The 20,279-nt window shown below is 38.5% G+C and overlaps 1 protein-coding gene across 1 annotated transcript in view; it reads right to left on the reverse strand.

Annotated features, from left to right (window-relative positions):
- The window catches only part of LOC126170077 (armadillo segment polarity protein), an 88,247-nt gene that overhangs the window by 12,140 nt on the left and 55,828 nt on the right, over nt 1–20,279 (reverse strand). Inside the window, 2 exon segments of the mRNA XM_049920695.1 lie at nt 7,431–7,582; nt 10,760–10,910. Of these exon segments, the coding sequence (XP_049776652.1) occupies nt 7,431–7,582; nt 10,760–10,910 (303 nt within the window).

Below are 20,279 nucleotides of genomic sequence, written 5' to 3' on the forward strand. Positions count from 1 at the left end.
AGAGAGGAAAGGAAGGCGGGGCGGAGAGAGGAAAGGAGGGCGGGGTGGAGAGAGGAGGAAGGAGGGCGGATGGAGAGAGGAAAGGAGGGCGGATGGAGAGAGGAAAGGAGGGGGGGTGGAGAGAGGAAAGGAGGGCGGATGGAGAGAGGAAACGAGGGCGGATGGAGAGAGGAAAGGAGGGCGGGGGTGGAGAGAGGAAAGGAGAGGTGGAGGATGGGAAAGGGAAAAAGATAGAGGAAAATTTGAAAAGTAAGCTTGACTGGCATTCACGGTAGACCCTCAGCTTACATGTTCTTCCTCGACTGTGATATCCAGTCATGCCTTGCAACATACCACTCAGTTAACCTCCTGTACGCCATTAACCTAATGTAATACAGGTAAAAATTAATATATGCTCACCATGGATGTTTATTTATCTCATTTTTATCATTGGCTCAATACTTAAATGCTTTTTCTGCAGTCACAAATATTGAAACGGATATAGAGAAGGCTTTTATGTAAGGCTGCAGGCTTTTGTGGCTGTTTCACTGTTGGTAAGACCTTCTAGGTGTTTGGGCTGGAATAGGTTCCTCTTCAGTTTCTTCTTACACAACTGATATTCGTCTCCTCTGTTCCACTTTGTTCAGCTAGTGAGAACACCAGAAGATCTTGAAGAAAATCCTATCAGAGGGGTCAATTATCCAGCAGAAACTGAAGAAGGATGCCACACAGCCTAGTGACATAGGATATTTTACCCTAAAGGCTTTTATTTTTGTGTATTTGTGGTTATATGCCCAATGTTTGCAAATGCATTAAGTAAAATCAGATTCTGTCATTCAGAATGATCTATTTCTATAATTTTCTTCTGTGTAACGCACGACCTTTACCTTGAACACTCTTATTATTACATATGGGATCAAAAATCTCTTTGGAACTTTCTCAATGTGACAAAAAGCAGGCATCAGCAACTACTAACACCACCACAGAATTCCTTTCCATGACACTTTGTTTTGTTTTCACACACATAGGCAATAAATTTATGATACAAACTCATTTACCCCCCCCCCCCCCCTCAATCCCTAAGCACCCAGTCCCTCCAAGCCCTACACAAAACTTTTACTAACAGCGAATATCTCTCGTTTTCAGCTTTGCTGAAGCCAACGTATGTTTTCCCATTACCTTTATGTTTAACAAAGATTTAACTCTTGTCAGTTGTTACTAATACATTTAATGTATTGGGAATTATTTGGACAGCAACTCTACCTATCATTTAGATAGGAATATAATAGAGGGAAACATTCCACGTGGGAAAAATATATTTAAAAAGAAAGATGATGAGACTTACCCAACAAAAGCGCTGGCAGGTCGATAGACACACAAATAAACACAAACATACACACAAAACTCTAGCTTTCGCAACCAACGGTTGCCTCGTCAGGAAAGAGGGAAGGAGAAGGAAAGACAAAAGGATATGGGTTTTAAGGGAGAGGGTAAGGAGTCATTCCAATCCCGGGAGCGGAAAGACTTACCTTAGGGGGAAAAAAGGACAGGTATACACTCGCACACACACACATATCCATCCATACATACAAGACACAAGCAGCAAACTCTTTGCCTTTACAAATGTCTGCTTGTGTCTTGTATGTATGGATGGATATGTGTGTGTGTGCGAGTGTATACCTGTCCTTTTTTCCCCCTAAGGTAAGTCTTTCCGCTCCCGGGATTGGAATGACTCCTTACCCTCTCCCTTAAAACCCATATCCTTTTGTCTTTCCTTCTCCTTCCCTCTTTCCTGACGAGGCAACCGTTGGTTGCGAAAGCTAGAGTTGTGTGTATGTTTGTGTTTATTTGTGTGTCTATCGACCTGCCAGCGCTTTTGTTGGGTAAGTCTCATCATCTTTCTTTTTAAATATATCATTTAGATAGGGTAGTCATCGGATAAAAGTTGAGGATTACCAAGTAATGCAGGTATAGTTTTTATGCAAAATGAAAAGATTAATTGAAAAAAAAAACAAAGTAACATGACAAGGAGTATACAGAAATGGGTTTTTCCAAACACAGAAAGTAAAAAAATTGCTGAAGAATATGGGCTCAGAATGAAGCAGCACGCAATTGTGTGCATGTAAGATCGGACAAAGTGCCAAGTATGAATTACGACAATAACTTTTTTACAGACAAGCACATCAGAAATGCTGATGATAACTCTTCAAAGATTAGACAGGTGAGTGGAAACTTAGTAAGCATTTATATTACTAAACAGCTATAATGGTCACCCAGTCACAGCTACAAGTTTCCCATCTAATGGCTTCCAGGGCAACAAAAATTTGATTTTCAGTATTTCATATTTTTATTGACCAAATTTAAAACAGTACATTTACAATGCTGTTATAATCTACTCATTAAGGTTTTACATGTTAGCCCGAAATACAAATTAACTGATTAGTAAAGTATCACATATATGAAGCTGTTTTAAATACGTTAGTTAATTCTTGAAAGGAAAAGAATTTGGGGGTGGGTGGTTACTGGTTGTATCTGTTCAGCTAGTAAAGTACTTCAGTTGTTTAATACAACACTGAACTATTAAGTGGAAGAACAGGTTCAAATATCCATCTAGCCATCATGATCTGGCTTTTCCCTACCGTTTCTAAATAACTTCAGGAGAATGGCAAGACAACTCCTAGGAGAAAAAAAAGGGGTGGAGGTGTTGTATAGATTTTCTACCTTGTTCTAGGCCATTTTCAATTTGGCGTCATCTCTAATACTCATGTTGTACTGGAATATCCAAAAGTTTTAGTTATCAAATTTGTATGTCTGATTTGGGGGGGGGGGGGGGGGGGGGGGAGGAGGAGGTTACATCCTACTGTCCACTAAAACTACTTATGAAACACAAAATAAAAAGAATAATAAACTGGACAAAGACCTCCACAAGAGATGTTATTTACAAGCTGCTGAGTTAACTATTTCAGTGGCTTACTTTAAGGAATCTTATCACTGATAGTGCACTTGCAGTTCTTATTTGTCTCATCTTCCATTAAACACTCTAATACTTTTCTTGTAGAGGAGCTGATCCCATTCAATGAAGTATCGGATGGCTATTTATATTAAGATATGTGTTGCAATAAAATATGACAGGATACTTAAGAAGAAGTGCTGTATGTTTCATGTCATAGATGGTTTCAAACAAAAACTGGTATTTCCAGTGTTTATGACGTACTCTAAGCCCAACTGTGAAACCAAGTTATCATGTACAAACAGTGCTGAATGAGATACTAAAGGGTGCAAACTGTAATCAAAGGCTGCGTAATGTACAGAAGAATCAAGTGTGAAAATGGTATATGTGCCCTGACACACTGCGCCAATTACCTCTTGAGTGACTTCTTCAATCATGTGACTCATCTGGCAGAAGAGATGTCATATGAAGGATGTAGTTGTTCCTTGAATCTTGATCTTGCAGATTTTGCCACTGAGTACACCATTGTTTATGAGAGCAATTAGTGAAATGATTACATATATGAAATGAATATGGGTGATTATACTATCTATACACAAAGTAGTTTTAGAAATGATTTCAGCATTAAAATTATGATAAACAGCATTAAAAACAGCTGTTTGGAGAAAACGAGCTGCTTCTAAACTATTATTACAACAACAGTGTGGGCTGACAGGAAAGATAATCAGTATATAATGATACAAGTGTAATGTAGTTATTCAGAAGTCAGTAGAACCCCAAATCAAAAGATAAATACATGGTTGCACAGCGATAAAATTGGCAAAAACTTCCTTTTTAAGTTGTTTGTGCACCTTGTATGTGTCATTTGAGGTTCTAAGTAACTTTACTTCTCATATCTACACATCCACTTGCAATTTATTTTTAAATCTGCTCTTACCTTAGATCACATATCTTCTAGTGGACAATAACCTCTCTTGTTGCTAACCAACCACATGTGATTGTTTTCTCTCAGACTTTGTTACAGAGAATGTTTATGTTTTTCACTGCTGACAATAAACACCCTGGAATTTGGTGACTGCGAAAGGCATACATTCTTGCAGTAAGAATAATTTGATTACTGTATGAACCTTACGGATTCATAAAGATGGAGAATGTTGCCTTTCTTTCTGTCAACTCTGTTCCAGTTGTTCCAACTTCAATTATTTGTATGCAGGCACTTTTAGTCTGCTTTACACAACTGAGTCACGTTTTAGATTGTGTTTGCTTTTAACTCTTCTAACGGATGTCTGAGATTTAGGGGGGAAAATGAGATTATGATAATGCTGAATAAAAGCTCTGTTTCTGTAGATGTTTTCAGTATTAACAATCTAAAACTGGTAACTTCTGTGTTTCTTAGAAAATACAAAATACTAACATTATCACACAGCACACACTGTTAAGACATGAAGATTCTAAACAGCAGAAAAGATCAGTACCACTGGGGCACAATTTAATCTGTCAAACAATTCCAATAAATGTTATTTTATATCAATGTCCTTTTCACTACTACCTGAAACCATAAGTGAAGAAAAGAGATTCACAGTTGAAACACTAATTATTGTTTTTATAGTAAAGTACCAGTTTGTAGTTGAGACTGGCAACAATCAATAATGTGAAGTACAATGAATAACTGAAATGACGTTACATGGAAATTTTTGTAAACTTAAACCAAGTAAGGGTGTCCTTGTAACACTAATATCATCAATCATCACTCATGGAAAATACCTTTATTGCTACAAAAAACACAATACATATATATTTTACACTATAGCGTCTTTTGTAATGCCACCTAAAACAATTACTTCATTGTGTTAATATACTTCCCATTTTTCATTTATAGCTTATTTCCCCTCGTTAGCTGTCAGTGGTACCTTGACTGAAGTACTTGAGTAAAAACATGTTCTTGTATTTTCTTCCTTTTTGTGAGTTACAACTCATTTTCAGTCGTTAGAAAATAAAGCAAATTAAAACAAAAAATATTACACTCTGTTTGGTGTTTAGTTCAATTGGAAAAACAGGCAGCTACAAAACTGATCTTTCAACTACTTCAGCAGCAATGAATGGTTCTTCCATGTCTTTTAGTAGCAATGTTGATAACATTCTTTAAGAAAAAAGGAGTTTAATGATTTAGAAAATCACCATCATTGCTTGCTCAAAGGCGACATTCACCCATGTAACACCAAATGCTCACTACTTATGACTGCCGTCGGAAAAAAAGGAAAAAAAGAAGGGAAAAAAAAAGGTTAGCAACAATTTGAAATGAATGATACTAATGGCTCTTTTTAAAAAATCAGGCAGCAACAAATTACAGCTGTCAAAACTTGTTTCTTTCTCCAAGCATAAGAAAAAGGCTTTCACATTATAGTTTTAAGTGTTTCAAAAATATGTTAGTTTATTTTCTGTTTCTGTATTTCTGCAAATGCCGGATTTGAACAGAACTTTAGTACTGCAGATTATTTGAAAGTGTTAGACACCTGCTCTGGAGGAAGAGAGTGGAGAGCAAGAAAAAATTTCAAAGGAATTCCCTTTCAAAAATTACTAGTATATGTGAAGTTGACAATTACAGCACCTGCAGCAAGTGGAAAGCCTTTTAGGAGACGAAGAAAGAGAAATGAGCTTGGCAATACAACTTCTCAAAAAAATTTATTTCACTATTAGTGATGAAATATGTTATTTCAACCATAAGGTAAATCCGCAACAACAGGCACAAATAGGGACAAAAAATTGGTTTCAAGTAGAAAGCATAATCGGATCAATTTCAGGACAAGACTCTTCACACAATTACTTAACCCCCCCCCCCCCCTTTCAACAATCGTTACAAATTAGATTAATCATTTTGACAGTCTGTGAAAGTCACCATGCTTATAACTAAAACTTCATGAATGCCGTTTCTGTAACACAATTGGTACAAACCTTTTATAAATGAATCATTCAACGCCATGTGACAGATGTACAGTGCATTTAACTCATTCAAGATAGTGTTAGAAAAGCAAAACCCTGTGTGGCACCAGAAACGGATAAAAAGCATACCCATACATGTAATGATGTAGCATCCGATGTGTAGCAATTGTCACCCGTGCATATACGGGCCAAGTAGTGATAGGATATGTATAGTACATTGATTCTCGTTACTACTAGTCAAATGCTACATAATGTCATGAGAAACTATGCACACAGAGAGATAATATGTGAGAAGTAATGTGGGAGGAGGGGAAAGAGTAAGGAGAGGTGGAGGGCGGGAGGAGAGGTGGAGGGCGGGAGTAGAGGTGGAGGACGGGAGGAGAGGTGGAGGGCAGGAGGAAAGGTGGAGGGCGGGAGGAAAGGTGGAGGGCGGGAGGAAAGGTGGAGGGCGGGAGGAAAGGTGGAGGGCGGGAGGAGGGGTGGAGGGGCGGGAGGAGAGGTGGAGGATGGGAGGAGAGGTGGAGGACGGGAGGAGAGGTAGAGGACGGGAGGAGAGGTAGAGGACGGGAGGAGAGGTGGAGGACAGGAGGAGAGGTAGAGGACGGGAGGAGAGGTGGAGGAGAGGTAGAGGACGGGAGGAGAGGTAGAGGACGGGAGGAGAGGTGGAGGAGAGGTAGAGGACGGGAGGAGAGGTAGAAGACGGGAGGAGAGGTAGAGGGGTGGAGGAGAGGTAGAGGAGGGGTAGAGGGGAAAATGAATATTATTAAAGGTTATACACAAATAGGTGAGAAGGTCATACTGAGTCAGCCATAAAATGTTAATGGTCACTGTCTCCTAACTGTTTAAATCTCTTCTTTCGTGTTATTACCAGCACTGCTCCATGTTTCATAGTGCACACTATTTGTTACTGTCTCTGTTCTTGATGTTATTTTATACTTCACAACCTTGATTAGTGTGGATTCTCACACAAAATCAAAGATTTTAGTGCCTGCTAAGATGATCATTTGTTCTAGCACAAGACACAATACTGCATCACAGTTGCTCATGTAATGTAATTCATTTAAACCACTTTTCATCATAGTATTTTTCATTCTAATACAAATTATCCTAATGACAAAAAATATTCTTTCCACTATGTTACAATTTGTTACACAGTATTTGGACTACAAACTATGACTAGTCGAGTTTTCACAGATTATGTCTCAGCAAAGCTTATTAATTCATTAATAAAGTATGAAGCCACTTGTAGTTAAACAATGCATTATCTATTAACTCTTATTAATCTCAGATCTATATGGGAGTGCAGGCTTTCTTGGCAAAACCGTGAAGACTTCATCAATTTTAGATTTCTTCAAAACTTTGCCACAACATGTAACAACACCAACAAAACTGGTGTTAAATTTTTTATACTTTTACCTATATTCTTCAAAACTGCTATCTGAACTGACAAAAATGCTACATTCTATTAGTACGTGTCTGCTGCTAGGTAACAGCAATAAAATGCAACCTTGACAAAGGCTAAGTCTGATACAATGCAGATTAATAAAACCGAAAGTCATACCTGCAAATCTGGTCCTATTGGTATGTCACCTCCATTCCACATAATTTGTTCCTCTCTGAACAGAGAGTTTGTTAACTCCATTGACAGTCGTTTTTTGTAATCTTGTGGTTTGTCTTCAGACATTCGGAATAGAACAGCTGCGGCATAGGTTGCTAACAGAAACAACAAATATTACTAACTTAATAAAAAAAGAATATAAGATACAAGCTTTCATAACTACTGTACATACTCTTGAGAACTCCAAAGCTAAAGTTTATCATATGGAGTTAGATATCCACGTGGCACATTCTTCTGACACATGGAACTGAAAATACTACTTAGTGAGAGCAAATTTAACACCAGTTAATCAACAACACAGAAAGCGAATAAAATGTACAATACAACATATTGTTTTAGCCCATTTGTAGTGGACATACTACAATACAGTTACTCAGCCTCATAATTTGCACTGAAAGGACATCAATTATCCAAAAAAAGTGAAGTAGAACTCCAAATACTGAAGTCTTATCACCACAAGTTGCAGCACAACTTTTTTGGCACCTTTCTTAAGCTTATTCTTTTGTCCAGTGGTATACTGAGCCATGAAGTATTTGTGTGTGAGTGCGCGCGCGTGTGTGTGAGTGCGCGCGCGCGTCGAGATGCCGCTTTCGAAATATTTCTGAACTACTTGTACGAATAAATTCAGTGTGTGTTGTGCCATATAAAACTATTATGAATGAAAATACAGTTTGAAAATTTTGGAGAAAGAACAATTGCAACAAGAAACAATGTTTTAATGTATATATGTGGTGCCTGTTCTTTCAGAAATGTCTGTCGAAATGTGCGAGTAATGAGGATATTGGGCAAGGGGCACTACATTGCCAGTGTGGCGATAACTTGAGAATTTGGGTCTGACGGGAGGTGTGCTAGAGTAGTTCGTGCAGTTGCAATGATAACTGTGTCTGGCTGGCTTAGCTGTCAGAGCATCTGCCTAGTAAGCAGGAGACCCGGCTTCGAATCCAGGTTCAGCACAAAATTTTCAATTTTCCCCACTGATTTCAATCAATGCCTTCTTACATCCAATTCTGTAATTCCTTTGTGTCTTAATATAGCTTATGATCTGCAGTTATGTGTTGTCAATTACAGCCATTATCGTCTGAACCAAAATCTGTCTTTTAGATAAACCTTAATGCACTACATCATGAAATTATATGAATTAATTAATTGGACTGGCTCAATAAATGGAGGTGGAGCGATATAGCATTGTCACTAATACTGAATAGGCACACTACAAATATGGACAAGTTCATCCTGTTTCCAAAAAAGACCAGTCCACTCCATACAGCAGTATGAAATATTCCTTTTCCACTGAACGAACAACAGAAAGTGAAGTTTCCAAAATGCTACAAAAGTAACAGAGGGAATGATACATCAATCAGAATCTTCTACTGTGAGGCCTGCACACCAAGAGGTACACACAGTCAAGAAAATGAGTAAAACCACCTCAATTCGTTACAAGCAACTAATGAACAGGATGGTATTGTGCTGCACATGCACTTGTAGCAATTCTGGCTGCTCATTGAACTTCTTTGACATTCATTTCTTAGCGATGTATTTCCTGGTTCTCGCTAGGGGACAGTCTTGCAGCTCTTCGAAGGATTTTAATGGCAAGCATAGCTCTCTGCAGGGTCTTGCCTTGCTGGGTGTTCTGAATGCTAACAGGGGTTGCTTGCTGGAGACCGAGATCTACTTGATGTGTAGTGATTGGTGATCATTTATTGTGAAGAGTTTGCCTGCACCACTTCAAAACTCAGGGCTTCCCTCTACCTTTGTGATTGTCACTTGTGTTTTCTGAGCTGGCACAATTCCCATTTCTGCTGCTATTGTTGGTGGATGTGGTCTTACCAGCATTCCTTATTTCACCTATTTTTGCTGTACAAATACAGGGTGAGCCCCTAGTTTTGCATGTGATTAAGTTCTGGATGTAACTCACGAAAACCCCTGCTCTTTGCTGAGGCTTTGTCTCTGAAATCTGTTTTAGATTCATGCCTATAGCTTTGTGTAGCTTTCGCTAGTGGCCGTTATTTTGCCTGTGTTTTTGACGTGGATCAGCATCCCTGGTAACTAGAATATGCCCAAATTATTCATAAGACAATTGTAACAGGGCTCACATTTTGGCCAGTTCTAGTTCCAATATTACCTGATTATGTACAGACATTGAATTGTTACAATGTCTTATTTGAATGCTCAACTGTTCAGACTTTTAATGAAAAATCTCTTGTATTTAAAACACTCCTGCATTTATTCTCTAAGATTTTATGTACGTTTTATTCTGACCATCCTGGTATTCAAACTGATTCATAAGATTTGTATTTTCAATTGTCTGGTTATCTTAAAGCTTGTATTGGTTAAACGGGCACAGTACCTTTGTTTCCAGTTTATTACGATAAGGCCAAAGACCAGTGTGTGATCTGCAATTTATTTCTGTTATGTAATTTTAATGTGTATTCTGTATTTGTTTTACAGTCTGATCTGAACCATGCAACTGTTTGATGTGTGAGCTCAGCTCAAGCCAATAACCTTATGTTGGTTAACGTATTCATTTCCAACTCCTTGTAATTCTGTTTAAGAACTGTCAAACAATGTATCTTTTTTTTGCTAGTTTGTTAAGCATCATTTCAAACATTCATTTTCTTACAAATTACACAAATTAAATTTTGTCTGAGTAAATATTTTCTGGATTTTTCAAGTTATTCTTACGTGTGATTCTACAATATTATTCTAATTTTTTGTTAATAGTCTTTCGACTGCCTATGGGGCTAGATCATAAGTGTTGTCACATTTTAACAATACACTCCTCTAAGAGTTGAAAATAAAAAAAAAAAGACATAAGATGTTGACTTCAGTGCCAGAGACTGTGTGTGTGTGTGTTTTCCCCTCTACAAAGGCCTTGCTGGACTCTTGTCGTGAGGCATTTTGCTGTGCCTATCTGCTACTCAGGCTCTCCGCTATATGGTGAGTAGCAAATATCTTTTTCATAATATTGATATATTCACCCAGCACCTTATCATATCCAGATCCAGGCTTCTTACTGTTTGAGGTATTGTGTGCCCTACACAAGAGGATGAGAGGGGGGAAAACGATATTTTCAAAGGAAACCTCCTTGCACTTGCCTTGAGCAAGTTAGGGGAACCACAGAAAACCTAATTCTCTGCGGCCAGACACGGATTTGAACCAACATCCTCCCAAATGTGAGTCCACTGCCTTACCACCACATTACCTCATTCAGTGAACAACAGTTGCTCATTATGAGAGATCATTACACATTCAGCAACAAACAAATAACTCACCAACTCCTTCATTCCTTGAATGCAATAATTCTGTAAGGGGAGCTGTGGCACCTTCTTGTTCAATCATTTCTGCTCCTTCTTTGTCTGCTGCTAGTTCGCAGAGGACTCCTGCAGCAACTCTCTGTATGTTCTCTATCTCGTTAAACAGAAGCTGTATGAAGATAATCAGAAGTTTATATAACACAAGAAAGTTATGTAAAATAATTATAAAAAATGACTAAAATAAGGTTTCAAATTAACTGGAATATTATTTGAATTAATATGCAAATAGAATATTTCACTGAACCAAAACTGGCTTTGAAGCACGTTTAGCAAGCTGTTCATTGCTCAATGCATCCAATCTACATATTAATGAAGGCAGGAGGCAAATGAACTTCCGGAGTAAAATCAGCAGTTTATCATGATATATCAGAGTATACAGTGCATGAGAGCCGAAGCTAAAAGCAAATTTTATTCCATACAAAATATACTGTAACACTTACTGATATAAAAATACATCACTGGAAGCAAATCACACTATCAGGGCCAAGTGTGCTCTTACTGATACACATTGCATGCTTACAAAGCCCCCAACTCAATACCAGTTTCACCTTGCTTTTGCTTTCTTTACAGTGCAACTTTAAACAACATTCATAAAAAAGTAATCAAACTGTATGACAAATTACTTTGTGTAGAACAGATGACATAACAAGTTATAGAAAATAATCATTTGTCAGGGAAAGGTTTAATAACATTGGTGTTAATCAAATATTAACCTCTGACACAACTGAACATTACATAATTCTTAGTTCTGTTTACACCAACATACTCAATGAAAATTTATAAACTGGTTTGTGCGGAAATGTGGTCTATGTACTCTAGCTTTAGGGACCATCTATGCAGGCATCTGCTCCCTGATCTTGGTACAGCAAGGATTGTGAAGAAACCTACACTGCAGTGTCAGTAGCAGATGTTCTGCAGCAGAGCAAAAGATATGCGCTTTAAGATTGTTGAAACGGAGAGGTCTGTGCATATTGGATTTGAACTGACAGAGCTCACACGGATCAACGGGCAACACACAGTCCAGTATCATGCAGGACTGATAACTCCAGATTGCGTAACGTTACATTGTTCAAAGAATTTGACTGGAACAGATGGAAGCAGTACGCTTATATTTTGAAGCGTATTGTTAAAGATAAGCTGGTGACTTTAAACATAAAGAATAAACTCACCCTAACAAACAAGCATTGCTGCCTTGCGATAGTGTATGAAATGAAATGTATATAGGCGATGAGGCATTATTAAGTTCTTTGAATACTGTTCACGTGAACCGTCACCATTAGCCACTTGTTTGTGAAGATGGAGAGCATGGATATGTTGCTGGAGAGTGGCATAATGACATGTGTGGATGTTGTAACTTAGTCGGAGGATGAGACTATGATGTCATCTGCTTAGGAGACAAACATGGAAATGCAGGCAAAGTGGACCACACAACGATAACATGTTTAATGTAGAATTTAAGCATGGTAATCAGCCTTTTGGTACATATGCTGTAAATTTAACTAGGATTTCAAAGTAAATTTAACTAGGATTTCAAAGTATGAGATAGAGGAAATGGTAATCTTTAACAATATGTTTGATAAAGTAAGCATTTATAAGTTTAGGGTGTATATGCTTAGGGCACATTTGCGAACTGAATATACATCTAAGGACGTTCAAGCTCCTAAAATAATACTGAAGTATAAATGGTGCTTCCAATTTAACTACAAGCTTAATATCTTTGGGTGTACCCTAACAGATGTGTGTGACTATAAGTATGGTAGATAATCATAAACAGTTAGTTTCTGCTTTAAGTGAAAGATTATAGATTACTACCCCACTTAGGTCTCTGGTAAGATTGTTTCTCCTGGTTATCATGCGGTCCCTAGGTTGTAAATATTGTACATCCACTGATAGTTGGTTCTAGACAGTGGTGTGAAATTGTGCGAACTTCATGTTGAATCTCAGAGGGGAAACATGATGGACACAAGCTGTTATTTGGCCCCTGGGTTGCCTTTGCACTCATGGAAAGAAAAAGAGGAAGCAAACGGATGAAAAAGTGGTATAAGAAGAGAGGAGCACTGACCATAAAATTTACTGAGAGACTTGGGGATAAGCAGCCCAAATGACTATATCAACTTTCCAAAGATGGAACTCACTAATTTAATGTACTTTTGTAAATGGTTACATTGATACTTAAAAAAGACGCTCATTCTAAAGTCAACTCAGCATCTATCAATCACTACACATTATTTTTAAAACTAAACTTTACACTTAAACCTCACCTCAGTCAAGCCCAACTGTGATGGGAAACTGCATAGCTATTACAGAAAGCTTGAAATATTACATAAGGCAAGGAAAGGATTGTATATGTTTTTAAAGCTCAAATTTTGGTTATACTTGAATTAGAAGGGATTACGTGGTCTTGCAAAATATCTAATTTTTCATTCGGGAAAAATATAGTACGTTTTTTTAGCAGATAGCTGAAACACAAGATACAGCCAGTACTTGGATACCACTATTTTCATTTTAGGAAAGTGAGTAGAACCTGATGTGTAACTACAATGGTGACAGCATTAACAGTCTGAGAACAAATTTGTGTCAGAAATCATTCAACAGGATTGGATTGACTTGTTCAAGAAGCTGACAGCAGTTTTCAAAGAAATTTGTAACAACATAAGTGAGAAATATTCATCATCAATCAGATTAACAGATATACAAGAAGATTGCTCCCTATCATCTGACCTGTTCACTTTAAATGGAGAATACCTTACAAGGCCAATCTTAAGTCTCACAAAGAATAGATCTAGCAACTGGATGGCAGTGCCTCTGAGACTATTTAGTGAGTAAATGATATAGTGCAAGTGTGGCGCGGGAGGGGGCAGTGGCATGCATGCGGTGGGGATTATAAAATGTGATAAAATGGCTGGTAGAGTAATTATGGTGTCAAAGTCAAATCAGATATGCCACAAGTAAAGGCAATGAACAAGGGGTACTTAGAAATAAACATCTATTTTTATAGCATGTGTGAAGCAGAAAGAGGAATATAACAGTCACTACATTGACTCACATAGTACATCAAAATTCTTTGTGTTGCGACAGTGGGAAAGGCATGTCGCTTTGCATACAAATTAGGAGATGTTCAATATAAATCACATTTCGAAACCCCACCAAGTGTGAAATTGTGTCCATAGGTCATTTTCAGTGGCAAAACTCTCAGAGCTGTTGTGGCCCCCACTGCAAAATTTGTGCTGTTCTCTGATCATATGCGATAAGTGAAGATGGGCATCGATAGTGTGATTTGTTTAAGAGTGGAAGGTCAAATATTCATTATGATGTGAAAGTATCCATCTAGCCACCTGCCTGTAGCCTAAAAAAAGGGTCGAAACTGACAGTTCAAATTATCTCAACAGTCTGACAGTTTTTCTCAGATTTATCAGTGTGTTTTGCATGAAACTGTGAGCAAGCAATTAGGATCCTACAATTTCTAAGGAAGGAAGATTAGAGATTAACGTCCCACTGACAACAAGGTCATCATGGTGCCCAGCACAGTTACCACACTCCCAAGTGCATCGACTCTGCTGGAGGGCAATTGTCCAGCATATGTAAAAACGTAAAAAAAGAGTCGAGGAATTTTGATGAAGTGTGCCTTGTGCAATGAGACCCAGCCGCTGCCCAACCCAAATAAAATTGATGGCGATCCATCTGCTGCGGTCTGCTACTGCGGTCACAGCACTGGCTGCTAGCACTGCTAGTTCCAGCGGTTCTTCTGTGACCGCTGGAGAGCAACTGTGCTTGGCCCACATGAGTTCGCTATACTGTTCACATTTCACCCTGACCCCTGGGCATCATCCATTTGGGCTCACACTATCCCACCACAATAGCCACCCTTCTCACCATAGAATGAAGAGACCACCCTCTCGGAGCCTCAGCTGCAGTTGTTTGCTGACCCTCAGCCATATGCAATCTCCGGCACAGTAGACAAGATGCACAAATTATGTCAAATGTTTGCAGGAATAAACCTGAGCAGCACCATCAGCACATTTAAGGACACCACTGCAATGGTGGAAGCTGCATCTAAAGGCAAATTCAAAATAATATTCCTGGCAGAGGGATTCATGACATTAATCTCCTCTGATAGATCCGCTAGTCCCTGGGAACTCAAAATTCTAAACTGGAATGCCAGTGGCATAAAAGACAAGAATACCTCCCTTCAAGATTTCCTAGACTGTCTCGCCACTGATATTGTGTCTCTGGAAACTCTCACAAAACCTGAAGAATGCTTCACAACTGAAAATTACACTATCCATTGAGCTGATCATGTCATCCATCCCAGTGGCAGAGTCACTGTTCTACCCGAAGGCAGAAGGTACTTCTGTACCTGTGATGAAGCAAGCTGGGATATTTTTACTTCCCCTCTTTTTTTTCCATCTGCCTCCTTAAAATTCATTTTTTCATGTCTGACTAATTACCATTAATATATGTGAGTATAATCTGCATTTTCATAAAAGGGAACGGTTGACACTCAGTTGTAAAGAATATAACACCAGATCTAGTTTTGTGTATGTCATCAATTTCCTATTTTATTTTGACTATGCCTAGTTAGTATCTTTCATTATAGGGTGAAATCAGTAATTGCTTCGTAACTTAAATTCTATTGTTGACTCGTAAACAAATATAAATTCTTTGCTAATTATAAACATTGGTTTATAATGGTAATAGGCTGTGTACTAGAACAACGATAGTCCATTCTATATTTATCGTATTACGCGGCAAGAGGTAAACTACTGTAGCAGTATATTTATGTTTGCTTGCAAACTATTAATGAGACTTACCGAAAGTTAAACAACAGTGCACTGGCTGTATAACTGTGTATTATTGGGAGGTTGTGAACAGTGAAAGTAAAGAACTGTGAAATGCAAATGTGTCAGTGTTGAACTTCCACCCACAATTTTTCAGCCAATGTAGCAATGCAGTACATCGACATTGAAGACAATCAACGAAGAAATAAAGCAGTGAACGTTACATACCATAGACCTACTGCGACACAAAGTATTGAGGCAGCTGGTGTATAAGTCAAGTTATGGCAATATATTTAGCACATCATTTTGACTTACCACCCCACGCCCCTTTCACTATTTAAGAGCAGATCCTCCGGGGTATATTAGATATCAGTTTTCTTGTAATTACAGGAGGGGATTTAAACTTGAAACATAGAACATCTGGCACACAACCTGGCAATGGAGAGCCATTCCATTTGTGCATACAACAACCACGAAGTGGCAGAAGTTACGGCAAAACCACTATTAGAATAACAATTTTGAATTCACATTACACTGATGTTAAGAATGACACACAGCAAGGACCGGTAATCAGATGAGTGGCTCAGGAAGTGCCCATAAGCAAAATTCCCTCCATTAGCGAGCCAACAATATGTGCCCTAATCAGCATCGTGGGAACCACTAATCCCCTGGTCCTGACCATATCTGCTGTCCCACTCCTGAAAGACCCATCCCTCCTGCTACAACATACCGAACAAACTTTTAAAATGCTTGCTTAAAACTATCTTATTTCCCCTTGGAGTGCAAAACTGCAAAGGTCATCACTCTTCAAAAAATTGACAAAAACATACCACTCACTGAACTTTTAAAAGGTCTTAGTAAAATCCTAGAACTAATAATGCTCACTGCCCTCCTCCAAATCCTCAAGAGAGCACAACATCCTTATGGCTGAGCTGTTTGGTTTCTGCGTTAAGCATTCCACCATCCAACAATCTCTGCACTTGGTAGAACATATTTGTCTAGCCATGGCGAACAGAGAATCAACGGGAGCAGTATTAATGGACACAGAAACGTCATTTTACCATACCTGGCACAATGGACTCATTAACAAACTCAACCAACCTAGATGCCCAGAGCACATACTCTGGATTATCAATTCACTTCTTGCGAACATCAGTTTTTTGTAAGAGATGGTACTGCATCCAGCTAAACATGACTGACTGAGGCAGCAGTAACACAAGGTTCAGTCTTATGCCCTGTCCTGAACACTATTTGCACAAATGACATCTGTAAACAGGTCAATGGTGAGACAGTTCTCTATGCCATTTCAGTTATATACAAGAGTTGTCACAACCTCCTTTTCATAAGCAACAAAATGTGGCAACAACTGGACAAAATTACACAGGTAGTGCAACATTTTGATAATGATAATTAACTGAGTAAATGCCAAACCATGTATTTCATGACCAAGATCGAACTCCAAGCTACCAATTCTCCATTTGCAGCAGGGATTTGCCTTGACATGATTCGGTAACATATTTAGGCCTGTAAACTGGCCAATGTCTTACCTGGAGCAAACATATCACGAAAGCTGCTAGCAAAACTTGCACATTCTTATTTAGACTGTACCCTATCCTGAAGGCGGAAGGATTAACAGTGGAATGTCAACTTCTTCTCTGGCGCCAGCTCATATTTCCAGTCGTCCTGTATGGCTCAGAAATGTCATCTAAGGCAGTAGATATTACCCCCAAATATTTTCAAATCTTCCAACATAATCTTCCAACAGATTACCTCCGTTGCCGGCAGGTATGTCCCAAACACACATATTTGACATCTTTTAAGACAGCCTATCATTTTCACATCATCTAAAACAAATAAAAAGAATGCTACAAGGAAACACAATCATCGTTCCACATTCTCAACCAAAATCTAGATAATGAACTCTCCCTTGTATCACATAAACATCCTCGACTTACCCTGACACACATGAAGTGACCAGATACACACGAAAACCACAGGCCAGTGGCACCCCAAAATTACACCACATACAGAGAGCTTCATCGTAGTCATTTTGTTCAAAACTCCTTTTTGAGAACCATCAAAAGCAATGGATGGCAGCTTCTCTGCACTTTCTTTTTATGCCTGATGCAGAAGCAGAAAGGCTACTAAAGAGAATCATGACTGGTGACAAGACATTTACTGCCTATACAACTGGCAGTCAATGATATGCGGTCATCCTACCTTGCCCCCTCCCCCCCCCAAAATCACCAAGCCTAGAAAGTTTGTCAAAGTGCCAGAAAGGTTATGGCTACTATTTTTTGAGATGCTAAATAAATTTTGTTTTTAGATTTTATGGAATGTGGAAGCTAGTTAATTCTGAAGCCTAATGTGAGAGCAAACGGTGATACAAAATGTACATATAATAGTAAAGTGTAGGCCCAATAATAGCAACAAATGAAAAATGTTTATTTGTTTATTTTTACTCTGCGAGGAAATGTCCAGAATATAAAAAAGGAATTGGTTAACAGAAAACTGTTCATAACAGGCTAACAGAGTTTGTTACTGATAACAAGCTCAGTTACTCAAAAAACAACAACTTCTCACTGTAGCATTAACAGAATGGAAACTTTATACTGACAAATGCTGCATGAGAATAAATCAATAACGAATAATCTTTGGAATAACTAGGTCACTGATTTCAAGTCAGGATAGTAATGGGATACATGATAAAACTGACAGATGTGTTTGGCTTAGGAAATCTACCATATCATCAGTGAAGAAACAATACCGCGTAAGTAGCAAAATAAGAATTTTACATGAGAGACAAAAAACTGTCTAAAATGCCTAATACATTTCACAGTGGCGCTAAATTTGCATCGCAGCACTACAAGGAAATATTGGATTAAAAAAAAACACGCTTTGGAAAGCTTAATTACGGCACATACGCGGAATTGTCTCGGTATTTATGCCACGATCTGCTACTTATGTGGTATTTGTTTGTCAGTCTCCCGGCACGACTTGACACATTTACATTGGTATTTGGTGTTGAGAAAGCTAGTAAGAACACGTTTTGGAGCATTAATCATTTTTATTGAAAGACTTCATAGAAACATTTTAAATAAATATACTGCTTAACATAGTTGCGATAATGTCTGCACATTTCTTCAAGAAAAATCCTAAACATCACTCAAAGCAGCAACCGAGAATTACATTGCAGTGACACTCGTCACACAGTTACCTCCGTGATAATTTTCATTCCTAAGGAATGTTGTCATAATAACTATGACAATCTTTTGGAAGAACAGATTTAAGTTGTTGTAAATGATCCCATTTGGATTTCTTGATTTTCCGTCTTTCCTTGTATAGTTTCGGGAAGCAAACATCTCCAAGAATTATCCTCAGATGCCTCGGTAATTCCTGCCACACCTCGTTGAAAGAGCACTTGTAGTAAATAATATCATTTGGGCGGTACTGTAGCACCCTCAGATTGGTAACTGTAGGCTCATTTTTTACAGCTCTCCCAGGCCTAATTGGGTCATAGACCCACAAACTTTTCTCTGTGTAGTTGATGAAAAAGGAGTAATCTAGGTAGTGGACTTTGTATGGTTGTGACTTTCTTCTCACTTCTTTAGATATCATAGCGTATTGGCTAGGAAGTGTAACTTCACATCCTTTAAGCTTGCACTCAATGGAAGTGTGAACTGAGTCACATTCCATCTGAGCATGGCCTTTCTCCAAAAACTTTTGTGTAATCAATACTCCAGTATCAATTGCTAATCTTAAAAGATATGTGCAGCCAGCAGAATACAGAATGACTTGAACGGGATTTTCTTTAAACATTCTGGATAGTGTGTCCACGATGCATGAGGCAAAACATGATGCAACCAAATCACCTTGCGTTTCATTGAACCAGTAACATACTGCATCACGACTTTCTAAATTGTACATTGTAAAGTTATGAACAGCCATCTTTGTTTTATAATAAACTGCACTTGCACTTAGAAATGGAGCTACTTTCACGGCCTGTAAGTCCATGGTGTACACTGAGCAAAGCTTTTGCTGGGCTTCTTTCTTGTCAGCATCTTTTTGCATCCTTGCCTGCTCTTTCCATTCTGTGCGTTGCTTCCACATGACTTCACTCAAGTTACCAAGCCTGTAACTACAACACAAGTTGCAGTGGTATTTCTTGGGGGAAAATAAGCTAATATTACCATCTTCTAAAATCAAGTTAAAGGTAGCCCGACTTAATGGTGAAACCTTCTCCGCATGACATTTTTCCACAAGAGTCCATACAGCTGTTGTTTGGATTGTAGAATAGGCTCAAGGTACAACTTCGAGGAGGATTTCCTGCAGTAGTGTGACGGAAGTTTCGGAAGAGAGTCCAGGAATTCTTTCATGAAGGTTCTCTCATCATTCTTCTTCGTCTGTCTGATTTGAGGTCGTGACGATTCTGTATCACGACTCATCCCATGTGTGGAATTACCCAGCCAATATATCGGACTGTCCATTCTTTAACCCCAAGAGTATTGAGAAACATCTTTTTGCATACTTTATGTTTCCCCAGCTCATTTTTCAAATGATAAATGAGCGTCCCTTTTTCTCCTGGATTCGCCAGTGTTCTTCCCCGGACGTTTGGTTGGAATTACGTCCACAAGGTTGATAACGTAAACCTTTCTCTGATCTCATGTCATCGTTTCCCAAAATGTGTTAAATACTGCCTG

The sequence above is a fragment of the Schistocerca cancellata genome, chromosome 1, assembly GCF_023864275.1.
Source record: "Schistocerca cancellata isolate TAMUIC-IGC-003103 chromosome 1, iqSchCanc2.1, whole genome shotgun sequence".
NCBI lineage: Eukaryota > Metazoa > Arthropoda > Insecta > Orthoptera > Acrididae > Schistocerca > Schistocerca cancellata.